This window comes from Eupeodes corollae, chromosome 1 (genome assembly GCF_945859685.1).
Source record: "Eupeodes corollae chromosome 1, idEupCoro1.1, whole genome shotgun sequence".
NCBI lineage: Eukaryota > Metazoa > Arthropoda > Insecta > Diptera > Syrphidae > Eupeodes > Eupeodes corollae.
The window spans coordinates 52,585,912-52,605,501 of record NC_079147.1 but is presented as its reverse complement, the minus strand read 5'-3'; the positions used below and the strand labels follow the sequence as shown (position 1 = coordinate 52,605,501).

The 19,590-nt window shown below is 31.7% G+C and overlaps 1 protein-coding gene across 2 annotated transcripts in view; it reads left to right on the top strand.

Moving 5' to 3' along the window:
• The window catches only part of LOC129939354 (lysM and putative peptidoglycan-binding domain-containing protein 2), a 70,536-nt gene extending 59,701 nt beyond the window's left edge, over positions 1–10,835 (top strand). For both annotated transcript variants that reach the window (XM_056047334.1, XM_056047335.1), the window contains exon 4: positions 10,441–10,835. In XM_056047334.1, the coding sequence (XP_055903309.1) occupies positions 10,441–10,684 (244 nt within the window). In that variant the 3' untranslated portion in view covers positions 10,685–10,835. The remainder of the gene's footprint in view (positions 1–10,440) is intronic.
• The last annotated feature ends 8,755 nt before the right edge of the window (positions 10,836–19,590 follow it).

Here is a 19,590-nt window from a genome sequence, read left to right as displayed (position 1 = left end):
ACGCAGGTAGGGGTTTTGCGGGTTAACACCCCTCTAACATCGAGTTAAACAAATGTTTCCAAAGTTGGTGAAAAGTTAATTAGCATTAACCTTAATAAAGTAACCTTAAAGCTTGAATTCTACGTTACATTTTTGAATTGCTATACTTGTTAATATTAACCGCATGTGTTATGAATTTGAGTAATTTGATATAAAATTATAAGATCTCTATTTTCTAATAAATGTAAACCCCATTTCTCATATACATTTTTGACTTTTGTGGTGTTTGTATGGTTTCTTAATACAATATTTATGGAATAGGATAATAATAGTAGGTGAGAAATTCCGTCTATATTTCACCTACGTCAATGTAACTCAGAAATGTTTGCATATTTTCTTGATCTAAAGTTTTTCAGTTTGTGGTCAAAGTTAACTATAAAGGTGCATATAAATCTTGTTCAATTCACAATTGATTATTTGCATCGCAGAAAAATCTTACTATGAATGTCGAAAACATCGTAATATCTTTTAATATAAAAGAGAAAGGAGGAATGAAATTAATTTGAGAGATATCAAGAACCGAACATCAATTTTTATCAAATTTTGCGTACTTTCTATTTCTTGTAGATTTTATTTTTTATGAAAAAATGAACTGTTGGATTTTTATAAAAAAAAACTACTGAATATCGAAAACAATATTTTCTGTGAAATAGAAGAAGTTTGACAGTAGCGAAAGATCCGTCATCTATGCATGACGTGTTTAATTCTACTGTTTCATTAAACCTACAGAATTCTAAAAAAAAATCGTTCTTCTTCAATTGAAGACATTTTGTCTTCGAACAAAGTGCGTAAAATCACTAACTTAGCCATGGCGAATAGTGTTGAAGATTCCAGAAAAAATTTCTGGACACCTTTACAATGTCTCGGCGATGATGAAATGGATAGTGAAGCGATTGTGGAACCCAAAACAATTAAGAAGGAGCGAATTCCTCCAATTAAAGTGTTGCAAAAACCCAGTGAATTTATTCATAATCTTATGAAAACAATCAAAATATCTGATTATACAATCAAAAAAATGTCCATTGGGATAAAAATTCAGTGTGAAAGTATTGAATCTCACAAAAACGCATGCGATGCCTTAAAATCAGCTAATTGTCAATTTTTTTCTCATGATCTCTCTACCGAAAGATCATTTAAAGTAATTCTTTTTGGTCTTGATACCTTACCAATAGATGAACTTAAATCTGAACTAATTAAACTCGGTCTTAAGTGCAGAGATATAAAATTAGTGTCCAAACGATATGAGAAATACATCGAAACATTATACATTGTGTATTTAGAACAAGGTTCGGTACGGCTTAGTGACTTAAAAAAAAATATAAAATCCATTTATCGTACCCAAGTTAAATGGGACTATCAACGTCGACGTAGAGTAAATATTACCCAGTGCCACAACTGTCAAATGTTTGGACACGGGGAAAAGAACTGCCACGTTAAAACATTTTGCGCAAACTGTTCCGGTCACCACAAAACCAGTGAATGCAACGTTTCTGATAAAATCCAATGTGCGAACTGTAAAGAGTGTCACAAATCGACTGATCCTAATTGCAAGAGCAGGCAAAACTTTTTGAAAATTAAAGAGAAAATATCACACGGTATCACACCCAACCTATACGTCCAGCTACGTCATTTGTCAAATCAATGGAGAATTTCCCACCTCTTAAACCTTTACCGAAAATAATCCAAACTAATAACCTGAGGAATACTAGCATACCTACACAATCGGCCGCAGCCCCTTCATACCCGTCTCCACCTTGCCCAAGTCAAAAGTGGTCAAACCAGCTTAGTGGGCGAGCAACAACTATTGATGATACTCTATTTTCAATGGAAGAGATCCAATCTCTAACCATAGAGATGACAACTCAACTTAGCCACTGCTCAACAAAAGCAGAACAATTTAATGTTATCGCCCAGTTAGCGATTAAGTACTTATATAATAAAAATGACAAGTAATCATTCGTTAAGTGTTATATGTTGGAATGCACTAGGCATTCGTAGCAAAAGTATTGAATTTTTCTCTTTATTAAGCAGAAATAAAATTGATATCGGTTTGGTCTCTGAAACTTGGCTCTCTAATAATGCAACTATTTCTAACTCTGAATACAATTGTTATCGAGTAGATAGAGTTGATAGAACTGGTGGCGGTGTTGCCATCGTTGTGAGAAAAACACTTAAACATACACTTTTACCAGTAATCAATACCAAATACATTGAAAATATTGGCGTTGATGTACATTTTGCAAATAATAGAAAGATTTCTTTTTTTTCGGTGTATTTCCCGGGTCGCTCAAGGAATGCTTTGCGGGGCGAACACTTTAAGTCGGGCATCTTAAAAATGATTAATATTAACGGTCCATACTTAATTGGGGGTTACTTTAATTGCAGACACAGGAAATGGGGATGTGTAAGAGCAAATACATGGGGTAACATATTAGAAAACATTAATGCTACTCATGGGATTGAAATTATGTTTCCAAATAGTCCCACTTATTATCCATCTGACAGAAGAAAAAGTCCGTCAACTATAGACTTTTATTTAACAAATACGTCAACCCTATTTTCGCAACCTATCGTTTGCAACGACTTGAGCTCTGACCATTTACCTGTTAAGTGTGGGGTATTAGAATCCCCCAGCACAAACACACGTATTTTTTATGACCTAGGTAAAGCAAACTGGTCGAGGTATCGGAACCAAATAAAAAATCGTTTAAGACATAGCGATAAAAATTTAGACACTATAGAATCCACTGAACAAATAGATAGTTGTATCAATGTCTTTAATACTACTATTTCTGAAAGCATAAATTTATCCGTTCCTAAGAAATCTCCATCTGATCAGAAAAAAAAGCTACCACAACATATTTTAAATACTATTAAGCTAAGGAACCGTCTTAGACGACAGTGGCAGCGTAATCGTATTCCAAGATTAAACATTGAAGTTAAGCTACTTAATAATACAATAAAAACTGAAATTTTTATGTTCCGAAACTTTGAATGGAATTTAAAACTCCAATCTTTAGATAAAAATAGTAGACCATTCTGGAACATAGCTAAAGCCTTAAAGAAGAAAAATAGTTTTGTTCCTGCATTTCAAAACAATCATAATATATGTATTACTAATACCGATAAGGCAATGCCCTTGCAAATACTTTTTATGATAATCACAGTGTTTTCAACAGAGTAGGATCTCCTCAATTTGAAAATACTGTGCAAAATTCTATAACCAATTTTAATTCATTAATTCTTGACGTACCTGACAACTTTTACGTTGGTATGGATGATTTGATCCCCATTATTCGAAAACTTCAAATAAGAAAATCTGTAGGATTCGATGGAACAAAAAACATTTTTCTTAAAGAACTACCAAGGAGTGGTTTTGAATATCTTGTATTTATATTCAATTGCTGCATTAAGTTTCAATACCAGTTTTAAAACCAGGGAAACAATCAAATGACCCAAAGAGTTATAGACCTATAAGTCTCTTAAGTTGCACAAGCAAAGTATTTGAAAGACTTATCAAATTCAAATTAAATGATTTTATTTATGATAATAATATTTATCCACCTCAACAATTTGGCTTTCGTGAACAGCATAGCACTGTTCAGCAAGTAAATCGAATAACTAAGCATGTTCGTTCTAATTTCAATTTTCAAAAATCAACTGGCCTAGTTCTCTTAGACGTGGAAAAAGCTTTTGATAGTGTTTGGCATAATGGTCTGATCTATAAAATGATAACATTTAATTTCCCATTATACCTTATTAAAATAGTACAAAGTTTTTTGACAGATAGATATTTTGCCGTTTATGTAAGTGGTGATTTATCTCAAAAGCTATGTGTGCCAGCAGGAGTTCCACAAGGATCTGTTTTAGGCCCTCTCCTCTATAACATATATACTGCTGACTTTCCTCAGCTGCCCAATTGTGAATCGGCTATTTATGCCGATGATACTGCCATTTTTCATCTGATGTACTTAGTTTCTGTATTGAAACTAATCTACAATCAGCTTTGAACATTTTAGACAGCTACTATACCAAATGGAAAATTCAAATTAATGCTTCAAAGACACAGGCAATCTTTTTTTCAAGAAAAAGGAAGTCCTGTTTTCTTCCCAGCAATAATCTGATGTTAAACAATACGAATATAATTTGGGGAACCTCGGTAAAATACTTGGGAATACACTTGGACAAAAGACTTACTTTCAATGAACATGTACAAAAAACAATATTAAAAGTTAATAAAACAATAAAAATTTTGTATCCGCTAATTAACAGAAAATCTCTTTTGAACAATGACAATAAGTTGATAATCTTTAAAGTAATTTTTCAATCAATTATGCTATACGGGAGTCCAGTTTGGGGACAGTGTGCAAAAACGCATATAAAAAAATTACAAATCGCTCAAAATAAAGTTTTGAAGTTAATGCTCAAACTTCCATGGCATTTTTCAACTAGCGAATTGCATAATCTTACCGATGTCGATTATGTTTCTGACAGAATTTTAAAGCTAAAAGAAAATTATGATATTCGATGTCAAATTTCAGATAATGTTCTTATTACAAATTTAATTAATTCCTAGCTTCTACCATTGTTGTTTATTAATATTATGTACAAATTGTATTATTTTTTTTTAAATTTATTTATTATCTTATTCATTATTGCATATTTATGTTTTATTATTTATTTACTTATTTGTTTGTTTATTTATTATTTATTTAATTTATGTAATTATTGATTTATTTATGTAATTATTTATTTACTTATTTATTTATAAATTTATTATTTGTCAATTTATTGTTTTTATTTATTAATTCACTTATTTATTATTAACTTACGAATTTATTATTTATTAGCAACTTATTCAATTATTTATTTATTCACTTACTTATTTATTTAATTATTCATTCATCTGTCAATTTAAGTAATTTATTTTACTTCTTTTTCTCTTTAGTACCTATAAATTCTGTGATATTAATTCTAATTAAAAAAAAATATATATATAAATATATACACATAAATATAAATATTTTTACCTTATCTTTAGTGAAACTGATCACAGTACATACTTTTTTTTTTTTTATATATAACTCTTAAATAGGAGGTTTTCATGACCTTTCCTCCTCAAACTAAACTATATCTTTAAAATTCAATAAATTGTGCGTTATTTATAATATTTTTCAGAAGTAAGGTAGTTCTAACCATAACTCTGTAAACTGGGCGATAGCAAAAAATGTAATAATTGTATAATTGGTCAATAAACAAACAATGATAAAAAAAAAAAAAGAAGAAGTTTGAAGACAATGTTTTTAATTTTTGAAAAGTTATTTGAGTCGAAAGTGAATTTTTAACAAGTTTAGTATTTTTTTCAATTAGATTTTTCGCAAAATTTTAGTGAATGTTAACAACACTATTTTTTTAAAGAAAAAGTAGTTTAAAACCAATTTCTTAAAGTTTTGAAAAGATATTTGAGTCATAAGACTCTTCATTTGCATTGAACTGCATTCCTTGAACGTACATTTTTGACCAAGGCAACTCGGAACTTTATCTCACTAACCTCTGCCTTCAGTTTATGCTACAAGAACTACCAAACATATTTTGAGATACACTTAAAATGCACAGATGTTTAAAATAAAAGAGATTGTCAGATAAGTATGTGAATTGGACAAATTTAATTAAGAAGAAGTCAGTTTTCAAATAAGAAAATGTTTTTTAGTTCTTTCAGTAGCCGAAATGGTTTCGTTTAATTTTTGTATACGCCGAGACAGAGACTCGGCAAGTTTTTAGCATTAACTTGCTAGAATGGCGTTGTTGCTTATTGTTGGCCACTTTGGTAACTAAAGATGTGTTCAGATCAGCCTACAAATTTTCAATTGGGTTGTGATTGGTGGACTGAGATGGCTTGGGTACCACTCTGCTCATAATCTCATAAAGGTCCTATCAACAAAATTTGCGATTTAGATTTTTTTGCATATTTGGAGTTAGTTGTTGGCTTTTTTCTGGCTGCAATTTTTTATGTAAAAGGTTGTAACCTCGTAACGTATTGAATCTTGTAGAGTTTTTTTTATGAATTTAGAATTTGATTTTGTTGGAAAGTGCGTTATTTGCCTACAGTTGAATGAAATTTTTGATACGTAAAATTCGTAACCTCATGTTTAACTTTATAACGAATGTTGAGTTTTGGTTTTAGCAGAGGGCTTTATTAGGCATTTACATAATCTGTTGAAACTTTTGAAGCGGTAACTTCGCTTTTTTTTAATTTATCCACATATATAATAATTGATTTAACATTAACCGGTCAAAATGCTTGTTAATTAAGCTTTAGATATTAATCACAGAAAAAAAAATCGAATTAATGAAAACAGAATTAAAAAATGTAAATAAAAAAAATTCTGTTGAAGTAGATCCTGATTATGTTCCCGAAAATAGTAGTGATTCAGAAAATGAAAATGTCCTTGTTACTGCTGGTGGTACAGAGACAAATGGAGTGAATCCAGAAGAAATTGTAACATTAAATATTAAAGAAGTGGAAGAAACCAACCCAGGACAGGATGCGGAGTCCAACGATGATGGCGCAAGATTAAAGCGGAAGAGAAAAGGGCTGTCAGCCAAAGAACAACAATGTAAAAGAAGAGAAAAAGAATCAAAAAAACATCCATGTGGAGAGAAATATATTAAAAAATCCATTTCAAATATTTGTGAAGGTAGGAGAATTGAAATAAATACTCAGTTTTGGTCTTTAGATTGGCTTGAAAGGCGACATTTTATATTAAATTCAACACGCAAACAAAATACTGCTCCAAAAAAAAAAACAAGTTATCGTCAAGGAGAAAATTTAGCTTTTTCTATTTTTTGAAAAATGAACAGGATAATATCTGAGCTGTTTGCAAAGCCTTCTACCTTACTACTGTTTCCAAGTAAAACAACAGTGTACTTTATAACGTAATTAGGACAACTCCTCAAAATTCATTATCACTCCTTTATGATAAACGTGGATGATGTGGTCGTTCGTATCCCCGATTGGACACACAAAAAATAAAAGAATTTATTGAAGGTTACAATCCAACGATTTCTCACTATCTACCAAGTGACTTAACCAGGAAAGGTATGCACGATGACATCCCAAAATTCGAACTTCGTACCAAAATGTTTGTAAGATTGTGCGTGAAATGAATATCTCGTTTGCGTCGCTTGGACATGAGGAATGTGAGCAATGTAAAAGCCACAAACTGGATATGGCATGCAAACGTGTGAACAACAACGTGGAAATACAGATCAGCGACGAACAAGTCTGTGATATTTGTAAAGACTGGGAATATCACAAGGACCGAGTCAAATTAACAAGAGCAGAGTATCGTAAACATAGCAAACTTGATTCCAATGAAATAGCTCCGGATACACTTCTTGTGTCTGTTGATTTGCAAAAAGTGATTATGCTACCGCGCTTAGAAGGCTTTAAGGCTGGCATCTTTTCGAAGCGCATTATAGCTTTTAACGAAAGTTTTGTGCCACTTGGAGAAAAAATCAAAGAAATCCCATTTGCTGCAATTTGGCATGAGGGTCCCTCCGGGCGAAAGAAAGAACACATTATAAGCACTTTTAACGCTTTCTTTTTGCACTTCTTATAACTATCGAGATAAATTAAACTTAAGTGTATGGGTTGATACGAGGGGCGTTCAATATATTCTCGGTATCGGGGTGAAGCTGTGGTTATATATATAAATTGACTTATTTATCAAGTAATACTATTATTTTAGTGCATTCATGTAAAATTTCATATAAATGTGATTATTATTTACCGTTAAATCTCTATTTAAACAGAATCATAATGGCAACTGAGACGATGATGGTGAAAATTGAGCATCGCGCTGTAATTAAATTTCTCACTAAGCAAGGAAAAAGTCAAAAAACTTTTCATGAAGAAATGGTGGCAGTTTACCAGGGTTCCGCACCTTCATTATCAATTGTGCAAAAGTGGTCAAGTGAGTTCAAGAGAGGCAGAGAGAGCATTGAAGACGACCCCCGCTCCAGCGCCCCGGCTAGTGCTTGTACGGGAGAAAGCATCAAAGAAGCCGAAAAACTTGTTCTCGAGGATGCCCGAATAAAGGTGCAATTGATGGCAGAGATCACCAAGCTTTCGACTGGTACCATTCACACCATCCTTCATGACCATCTTAACCTTTCAAAGGTCAGTGCAAGGTGGGTGCCACGAATGCTCACAGCGCCTCAGAAAAAAGTGAGAATTGCATGCTGTAGAGAGCTTTTGGAGATGTGTAGTGAGAACGCGGACGGTGTTATGCATCGGATTGTTACTGGGGACGAAACATGGGTTCACCACTATGACCCTGAAAGCAAACAAGAGTCTATGCAGTGGCATAAAAAAGGAACAAACCCACCGAAAAAGTTCAAAGTCACTCCGTCTGCCGGGAAGCTCATGGCCACAGTTTTTTGGGACTCAAAGAGAATCTTACTCATTGAGTACAAAAAAAGGTGAAACCATCAACGCCAAATCCTACGCTTCACTTTGCATAATTTACGGGAGGAAATTAAAAAGAAAAGACGGGGTAAACTCGCAGCGGGTGTGTTGCTTCTTCATGACAACGCTCCTGTTCACACTGCGCGAGTTTCCAAGGCTGCTGTGCGAGATTGTGGTTTTGAAGAAATTCAACATCCACCCTATAGTCCAGACCTTGCCCCTAGTGATTACTTCCTGTTTCCGGGTTTGAAAAAATGTCTCGTGGAAAAAGATTTTCGGATGATGAAGAACTCAAGTCGGCAATTAATGGGTATTTTGCAGGGAAAGAGGAAACTTATTTTTTTGAGGGTTTAAATAAGCTTATCTCAAGATGTAACAAATGCATTGATGTTAGGGGAGATTATATTGAAAAATAAAAACAATTTAAATTGAATTTGCATTTTCCTTCATATCGATACCGAGAATATATTGAACGCCCCTCGTAATTGCGCGGCTCAAAATAAAAATTGGGCATTATTTTCATATCTTCTAATGATTATCAATTCAGATGAGATATATGCTACATCAATAACACTAAACTTTTTTGAACCTGGTCGTTCATGTCTGCTGACAGCTTTCACCATCAGGTTGAAATCCCTATTGAACGGAAGAGAAAACAATACGATTTCAAGGATTACTTCGATTGTGTTCAACACGGTTTACGTTAAGCAAATGTCTGTATTGGATTTTTACGACTGGTCCGATTGCTCGTCCTTATAAAAAATCAACAATCCACACCAAGACCGTATTTACACGATATAGCATGCATAAAAGTAGATAGAGGAAGCAATCATTTGCTCTACAAATTATCCTTTGAGTCGGATTTCATAACGCTTAATTTTCTAAAAAATAAATATGTGAAGTCAAGATTTTATAGGCCCACTTCAGTCGTTCGTTCCTAACAAAGAGGAATTGCCATCGAACGAAAAAATGAAATTGAAAAAAATGTGTTTTCTTTGTTTTTTGAAAACCGTAAGCATTTTTGGAATAAATAAAAATGTAAAACAATAAAAGAATATAATAATTAATTATAAATAAATAAATTAGGTAGCGCAACAGTCCGTTGAGAACTAGGGCCTAGTGACTAACAACTCTCAACCATTCCTATGTGCGAGTACTGTTGTCAGGGATGGGGGGACCTACAGTTTTAAGCCGAATACGAACGGCTAATTTGAGAAAGCATTTTTCATGACAAGAATTACTCTTGGAGAATTTGTCAATCCCTCGCAAGAGGCAGTACCCGTGAAAGAAAACTTAGATGACATATTGTTGTACATAGGGTTTTTTTTCGTCCAAAGCTTTAGTGTTTTCATCATTATCTTCCAATAGTGAAAATATAAGTTAGGGCCTTTTACGAGATTGTGGGCAGCGACTGAGATTCGATGATTTCGACGCTAAGCACTCCACACCAATTTTGAAGAGTGCTCGAGATCGTCTTGTTAATTTACTCTAGGTGGTATATTGTGTTCACCATACAAAAGCAAGGAATTAAGAAGATCGATCCAACAACAAACCAATTAAAGCAACCAACCCCCAGTGTATAGCAAAAGTAAAACTTCTTTCCTTGAGGAAGTATAACTATTCTTCCGCAGTCAGACCCAAATGGATCATTTATGTTGCATTACTCCTAAAAATGTTGCGAAACATGGTTTGCTTTGTCAAAGTTATTCTTTATTATTTGAAACACCTGTAAAATTTCCTTAGCGCTTTCGATAAAACCATTTAGGTTCCTAATAAGAAATGTTAAATTTGTTAAGAAAAAAACTGTTTCTTCTTTAATAGATTTTATTTTAACTCAAGTACTTATACGTGCGTTTTACAAACTTAAGAAGAACTAATTGAAGTGAATTGATGAATTTAATAAAATAGTATTTTTTATTTTTTTTTTGCAGTCTGTTAACGAGTCAAAGCGATGACGATCTTTTTACAACCGGCGGAGTACGCCGAATAAAATCACCCAATTCCAGCTCATATAAACAACATTATCAGCAAAATAACCAGACAAGTCATACACGTCACAGTTCTTCAGGAAGCACCTCCGACACCGCGCAGCTCCTTAATATTACCCAAGGAAGGAGAGTGCAAAATTCACTGCAACGCCTCGAAAAGCAACAAGATGAATTTTTCGAATTGTAGCATAAGGCAAACAATATCAAATCAACTTACCATTACTTTACAAATTATTTACAATTTAATTGCAACTAATTCCTAAACTGTGTTATATATAAAACAAACAACAACAAAACAAAGCAACTATACAAAATACAACCAACTAACAAAAAACAAACAAATGAAAAATCTTCACACTTCTTTCATCACACATCTTTCTCAATATTGTTAGAATACAATTTTATTTTTTATTAATAATTAATTGAATTACAAATTAATAAATTTATTTATTTTCTGTTTTATTTTTCCTTTTTTTGAAATAAATTGTGAAATTCTCTAATTTTGGTTGTTATCGATTTTGTTTTTTTAATATTATTATGTATTCTTTTTCTACTTAATTTTGTTTGTTATACATAATATTTTAAAAATGAACATAAGTAGGAAATATTATACACGTTTTTAAATGTATTTTTACTTTAAGAAAAATAAAATATTAGCATCTTTAAAATTTATAGCGAAAATAAGAAGAATTATAAATATTATTAAAAAAAAGTATTAAAGAATTGATTTTATTTTAAAAGGAACTGAATTTGTGTTTTATTTATTCGTTTTTTTTTTTGTCTTGTTCTTTGTTCGATTTTTATTTTATGTATTTCTTTTTAACACAGCAAAAATCTTTTTTAAAATTGCAATTTGTTGTGTAACATGTAAAATACTTGTATACGTACAATAAAATAAATTTTTATGTTTTATGTTGAGTGCGAGTTGTTGCGTTTTGCAGAAATATAAAAATACAAAAATGAATATTAAAGATCAAAAATTCACTGCTTAGTTAAGAAATAATATTTATAATTGTATTATGAATAAATTAAACAAAATGCCAGCTTTAAATTAAAATTAAATACAAATTATTTTAGTGTAAATACTGTAGTTAATTTTATTAAATTAAATCTTTCGTGATTTAAACAAATTAAAACCAAAAATATTTATGCACTTAGAATCGTTGTTAAGTCATAAAAATATTGAAAGGTATATTGTATGTTATTGTATGAAAATAATAAAATAAAATATTATTTGTTGTATTAAATTTATAGTTTGAATAAAGCTTGTAAAATATTTTGCGCACATACATATGTATGTACATACATTCATACATATGTTAATCAAAAGAAAAGGATTCACTATCAACATTTATGCATTTTATTCCTATTGAATGTTTAAGAGCGATTTAAATACTATTCAAGTTTAGTAAATACCCCGCTCATTATAAGCTCCTTTTTAATTACTACCAATCGAGAAATATTTGTTTTAATTCGTGAGAGGTAGTGCATTTAGTCTGGACTTAGGCTATGACACTTTTTTTCTATTCGCAGTACGATCTACCCTGACGGAGTCTGTGATAAGCTCGACTATTACAATTTCTATAGAACTGGAAATTCTATGTTGTATAAAGTATTTGTTAGTATTTATTCGTTATTAACAATAATAGAAACGTTAAATTAACAGAAGGCTTTGTATATTGATTTGAATAGTATTATCATGAAACACAAAATTTTGGTACGAAAGGCGGACCATGGGGGCGCTTCCTGTACGAAAATTATGTGTGGAATCTAAGAGCGACTGGAAGTATAAAAATATTGAAATAAATAAATAAAATAAATTACTCAAATGTAAACAAAAATCAGTCGTTGCCAACGTTACCTGAGATTTGTTTTATTCATACTTATCAATGTAATCAAAAATACATTTAGTTGTATGTGTTTTAAATTTGTTAGCAGAAAATTGTATTCATTTGATTTTAGATTTTGTATTTTTGTGAAATCTGAAAATTTAAAAGCAACGTTTTCAAATTTCAGTTTTGATACAATGCTACGTTGCCATAATTTGAATTTTTCCATAGCAAATACATTTGATGTAGGTATTTTTTAAATTTGTTTTTTTTTTTTATTGTAATGTGGGTAGTGGGTGGGTTGGGTAGGTATGTAGAAAAGTAAGTATTAAGGAGGTTGGTGTGTATTAAGATGAATTGTAAGGACTTAAGTCGTTTCATATTTGGAGTTAAGTCATGACTCAAGCTAGAATAAAACAATCAACTTAAAGGGCCAAGGCGTTGAGTCTATGACATCATAAAAACATATAAATATTCTGTGTCAACGCACGCACTGTCAACGTTCACAGCTTCAATGCTTAAGATGTTGAATATCACCATTAGAAAAAATAATATTTATTTAAGCCAACGTTATTTTTATTTTTATTTCATATTAGGGTGACAAAGAATGTTAAAATTGGTACAGTGTAAGCATATTCATAACTATTGTGTAGTTTTAATTGTAGATCTACAAATGACGTCTTTTTTACGTCAAAGAGCCAACGCGTTGACCGTTTACGTTGACCTTCTAATAGTAGCTTTAGACTTTTTTCTTTAATATTTTGCAGTGCAAAACAACTGTGTTAAAATTGGAAAAAATGAGAATTTTTGCATGTTTACCTATTTTAAAACATATTTTTCTATATTTATCCTTTTGGATAAGTACGATAGTATGTCTTTAGGTTGGCAGGTTGTTGCGTAGATAAAAATGTAAGGAAGTTTCTAGGAAATTTTGTTAAATTAATGTATTAAACCAAAAAGGTAACAAAATTAGTTTAGGAAACTACTATTCTCCTCACCCTCATTTTGGTTGTTTCAAAGAACGGACAAATGGGTAAAGATTACTACACTATCTTCTTCTTGCTTCTTTCGTTCTTAGGAAAAAGGGTAAATGGTTTTGGCTTGTCAGGTGTAATCAAGTTACAAAAATGACATTCTAATTTTAAGGAATTTAATTAAGAAAGAAAGATCAAAAAACCTTAACATTGAAGAAATACACATCAAATTTCATATCAAAATAACTTCCTATGGGAAGTTAATTAAATTCATTTTTTATTTCTAACTAAATCTTTGTCCATTTTAATTTTCACCTCAATTACTATTGATTTATTTCTATGGTGCTAACATCAAATCTGTTTTTGAACATGAATATATTTTCAATGCAACCCACACTGATAACTTCCCATTCCGATTAATTACTTAACTGTTGGATTTTAATAAAAATTACATAAATGTAGCAAATAATATTTTCTGTGAGATAAAATTAGTTTGAAGCCAATGTTTTTAATTTTTAAAAAAGTATTTGAGTTAAAAGTACATTTTTACCAAGTTTTAGTATTGTTTTTTGTTTATATATATTTTGTACAAAGACTGTCAATTCAATTTTTCTCATAATTTTACCAGATGTCAAAAACGTTAAAAATAAAAATAAATATAATATATAATATATAAATAATAAACGAAAAATATTTAGTTTTTTCAGTTTTTTTTTTTTTTGATTTATAAAAAAATGTTAATTGGAATTTTTCCAAGAAATATATTTGTTTAGTATCGTTCGTGAGATATTTAGGGTTTACCAAAATATTTACCTTTTTTTCAAATTGCTATGTCAAAAAAACCACACACACAATTTTCTTGAGAGCCCTTTCTGCATCTTTCTGCATTATTGTCTGTATAAAAAAATTATTTCAAGTCCATATCTCTGCTGGTTCATGAGCTATGGACGACGTAAAAACGTCGCGAACGTACACACGCAAGCACAGGCAACTCTCCAAAAATCTTTTATTTCGACTATAGGGACCTTGAAACGTCGAGAAATGTCAAAATTTTCAATTTGACAAATCGGACCTATTACAACAACTTCCTATGTTAAGTTTAAAATGTTCGTACTATTATTGGCATGGTTTATAAATATTTGTCTCATTTGAAAATTATTCGAAAAAAATAGGGAAAACCTTAATTTTTCTAATTGGCAACCACAAAAAGTTTATATTCTAATTTTTCTTCTATTTTTTGTTATGTGTGTTTTTTTTTAAATGATTTCACTGCCAATCAAACAATCAAAAAAAAATTATACAAAGTATAAATAATAAATTATAACAAAAATGTATTTTCATTGACTCCCTCCAACTTTCACTGAATTTGTATACATTCTTCTCTATCTTCTGTTTTTTTAATAATCTGGAAATGTATTATTTTATATTGGAATTCTCCCTCATGCTTGCCCCCACCCAATACATTCCACATGCAAAACATGTGGAACGCATTGTTTAGGAAGTCGGAAAAAGATGTCAGGTCGAGCGTTCCTTCTTCATGATAGTACTATTCAAATATATATACAAAGCAATTGAGTTTTCTTTGAAATTATTTCATTCTAGTTCCAATTTAAAGTTTTTATTCGAAATATTTGTTCTTTGATTCGGAGAGTTAAAGTGAAGGCGAAGAAGGCTAAAATCAAAAGAAGATATTTGAGAGATACATAATTGGTGCTATCGGGAATTGTGTTTCCCATGAACTTTCTCCCATATTCGAAAAATAGGTATCGTGAACGTCTTTCGAAATTAGGGAAAAATTCCGAGAGAAAAAAATATTTATCTTGAACAATTTTTGTAATGGAAATTTTTTCCTTTTTCCCTCGGAATTTTTCCCTTTCATTTTACGTGGGAAAAAAAAAAACTTTTTTATGGGTCAAATTCTTCTAATTCGAAGCAAATAGAAGGAATTTTATGCTTTTCATAAAACTTCAAGCTTGTTTTCCTTTTTTCTTCTTGAGTCATTTGCATCTTGATCCATAACGGGCAAATTTTGTTGTCAAAGATATCTAATACATTTGAAAGGACTTCTAAAAATGAAGATTGAGCCAACCCAACCTCATGGTCTTATCCCACTCCTGTCTGATACAAACCTTCTGCAAAGAAACGCAAACACGCACTGATCTTAATGAAAGGAGGAATAGCGATAGGTTCCTCTGACTGAGGCGAGAAATCAGAAAGCGTACCCATCAAATGTTTAAACAATGGCTATTAGCTCTATAGTAACGATGGAATCTGTAGATAGAAACGGCATCAAAAATGTATCAGTCAATCAAATGTTTCAACTTACAGTGGTTCTGGTAGCTCTAAAGGATTTGAATGATCGCTAAAAATAAATAAATAAATTGGGTGGCGCAACAGTCCGTTTGAGAACTAGGGCCTAGTGACGGACAACTCTCAACCATTCCTGTGTACGAGTACTGTTGTCAGGGATGGAAGCGACCTACAGTTTTAAGCCGAATCCGAACGGCAAATTTGAGAAAGCACTTTTCATGACAAGAATTACTCTCGGAGAATTTGTCAATTTCTCACATGAGGCAGTACCCGTGAAAAACTTTAGGTGGCATAGGGAGGAATCGAACCCAAAACCTCTAGCATGACAGTCCAACGCACTAACCATCATGCCACGGGTACTACAATGACCACTTAAACTCCGCCTTATAATTCTCTGCTCATCTCGTCCTCTCTGTTCTATCTTGTCAATTAATAATAAAAATAAGCACTGCACAAAATAAATAAACCTTTTTTTGTTTACTGCAAAATCAAATGTCAAAATCTTGGAAAACAATATTCGTTTTTTTTTCATTTTCATGCTGGTAAAAGTTGTCCCCAGGGAAAAGCATTCCGTGGGGAATTTCCGATAGAAGGAATGCGTTCCCGGGAACAACAAAATTCCGTGGGAAAAATATTTCCCCAATAATTCCCGATAGGGCCAAATAGCAACCCATTTAAATTGAGTGAAAATAAGTAAATATTCAAAAAGAAAAGAAAGATCATGATAAGTGTAACATTTGTAAAACTATTTTTTTTAGCTTTGTGTAGCAGTTTAGAGTCAACAAGGAGTGTTTTCACACGATACAAAGCTCTGTAGATTTTCCAGAAGACAGAAGAATATCAGTTCCACAGTTCTACAGCTTTCTGCAACATTAAATCTCCTAGCCAGTGGGAGTTACCAAACCAATGTTGGAACAAATGTTTTCCCCCAAGTCGTATGAATTCCACCCGAGCCTTTTAAGTGAAGTTTATTACTTCTTAGCTTATTCTTTTCCTTGTATTTAAGATCACTCCAGCGCTAAAAAAATATAATTACATACATAGGTACATAATTTGTAACATCAACCTACTTTTTTCCAATCTATAAGATCTTTTTGTGGATGACCCTCTGTGTTTAGGTATTCAATCAGTTTTAACTACAGCATTTTTTTTCTCCCTTGGGCAGTTTTAAGAATTCCCCTCGCTTAATCTCAGTCTGTTTTTTATTTATTGACATATTATTTTGTTTTTCCATTTTTCTCATACAAAAATCGATGCCAACGATAACTAATTTCTGTCGAGTGAAAACTTTTGTTTCAAACGTCAATTTCAAGTTTGTGTGTTGTCATATATGGCGAGGACACTCGATTGAACCAAAATGTGTGCTGTCACTGTCAATGCTCGATTGCATCGACTAAACTCGGTTGTATCAAGTTATGTGCTGGCACCTCAGGACTATGAAGTGCTTGTAGCCTGCAAGATTATTGAATTGATCTTCAACAGGTGGGAATAGACAGTTGATTTTTTTAGTTACAGAGTTAAGCTTTCTGTCGTCAACACACATTCTGTCTTCTCCGTTTTTCTTTTTAACAAGTACCAACGGTGAAGCGAAATCGGACTCATTCTTTTATTATATCCTTTTCGAAAAGCTCGGCAATCATAGATGAGAGAGTTTCCGTTTTATCATAGGGTATTTTGTATGGATGGTAGACTATTGGCTTTTGTGGTGACAACTGTTCTGCCCAGTTATTGAAGGTTCATAGGAATGCAATTCCGAAAATTGTTGAGAAGTGCAAGCAGGGCATCGGCGATTGTGACAAAGATTGCTAAGAATGTCTCCCTCTTTATTAATTTCACATTCAGGATTGTTGAGTATATCTTTTCCAAGCAGAACATAGACGGAGAGTTCATCTGCAACAACTACAGCACAAATAGGAAAGAAAGCGTTGTCAATTTGCATTTCACGTGATACACATCCTAATGTTTTACATTTCCCTAAAGCAAACCCCTGTAAAACAGCGTTACACTTTTTAATGGGAAAATTTAATTCTGAGGCCACAGTTTCAGAAACTATAGAACGTTCACTTCCCGAGTCTAGGAACCCTGTGTATCTATAACCAATAACCAATAGTAACAATCGGTTCCCTTTTTCTGGGACTGTTGGTCGCGGTTTGTAGTCGCTGTTTGCTTGCCATCGCCTTTTCCAAGTCTGCGTACATTGCCTAGCGTAGTGTCCGGTTTGATTACAATTGTAACAACATACTTCTTTTCTTTTCGTATTAGGTATTTAGTACGTTGGCAACGACTGATTTTTGTTTACATTTGAGTAATTTATTTTATTTATTTATTTCAATATTTTTATACTTCCAGTCGCTCTTAGATTCCACGCCAAATTTCCGTACACACAGCGCCCTCATGGTCCGCCTTTCGTACCAAAATTTTCTGTTCCATGATAATACTATGCAGTTTATATACAAAGTCAAATGTAAACAAAAATCAGTCGTTGCCAACGTTACCTGAGATTTGTTTTATTCATACCTATCAATGTATAGAAGATATGCATATACAATACATTTAGTTGTATGAGTTTTAAATTTGTATTCATTTGTATTCATTTGATTTCAGATTTTCTATTTTTGTGAAATCTGAAAATTTAAAAGCAACGTTTTCAAATTTCAGTTTTGATACAATGCTACGTTGCCATATTTTGAATTTTTCCATAGCAAATACATTCGATGTAGGTATTTTTTAAATTTGTTTTTTTCTTTTGTATTGTAAGAAAGTGGGTGGGTAGATATGTAGAAAAGTAAGTATTAAGGAGGTTGGTGTGTATTAAGCTGAGTTGTAAGGACTTAAGTCGTTTCGTAATTGGAGTTAAGTCATGATTCAAACTAGAATTAAACAATCAACTTAAAGAGCCAAGGCGTTGACTCTCTGACGTAATAAAAACATCTAAACATTCTGTGTCAACACACGCACCGTAAACGTTCACAGCGTCAATACTTTAGATGTTGACTATCACACTATTAGACAAAATATTTATTTAAGCCAACGTTATTTTTATTTTTTTTTTCATATTAGGGTCTGAAAGAATGTTAAAATTGGTACAGTGTAAGCATATTACATAATTATTGTGTGGTTTTTAATTATTGTAGATCTGCAAATGACGTCTATTTTACGTCAAAGAGTCAACGCGTTGACCGTTTACGTTGACCTTCTAATAGCAGCTTCAGACTTTTTTCTGTAATATTTTGCAGTGCGAAACAACTGTGTTAAAATTGAAAAAAAATGAGAATTTATGCATTTTTACCTTTTTTAAGGCATGTTTTTCTATAATTATCCTTTTGGAGTTAAAAATAGGTACATGAATAAGTACGATAGTATGTGTTTAGGTTGGCAGGAAGTTTCTAGGGAATAATTATGTTTAATTAATGTATTTAACCAAAAAGGTAACAAAATTGGTTTAAGAACCTACTATTCCCCTCACCTTCATTTTGGTTGTTTCAAAAAATGGACAAATTGCTTAAGATTACTACACTATCTTCTTCGCGCTTCTTGCGTTCTTAGGAAAAAGGGCAAATGGTTTTGGTTTGTGAGGTGTAATTAATTATTTAAGTAATCACGTTACGAAAATGACATTCTAATTTTAAACAATTTAATTAAGGAATAAAGATAAAAAACCTTAACAATCAAGAAATACACATCAAATTTGAAATTAAATTAATTTTTTATTTGTAACTAAATCTTTGTCAATTTTAATTTTCACCTCAATTCCTATTGATTTATTTCTATGGTGCTAACATCAAATCAACTAAAAAGAGTTTTTAAATAAGTGACCATTAAAGCTGTTATTTAAACATGAATATATTTTCAATATAACGGCTGGGATGCAACCCACACTGATAACTTCCCATTCCGATTAATTACTTAACTGTTGGATTTAAATAAAAATTAGGTAAATGTAGCAAATAATATTTTCTGTGAGATAAAACTAATTTGAA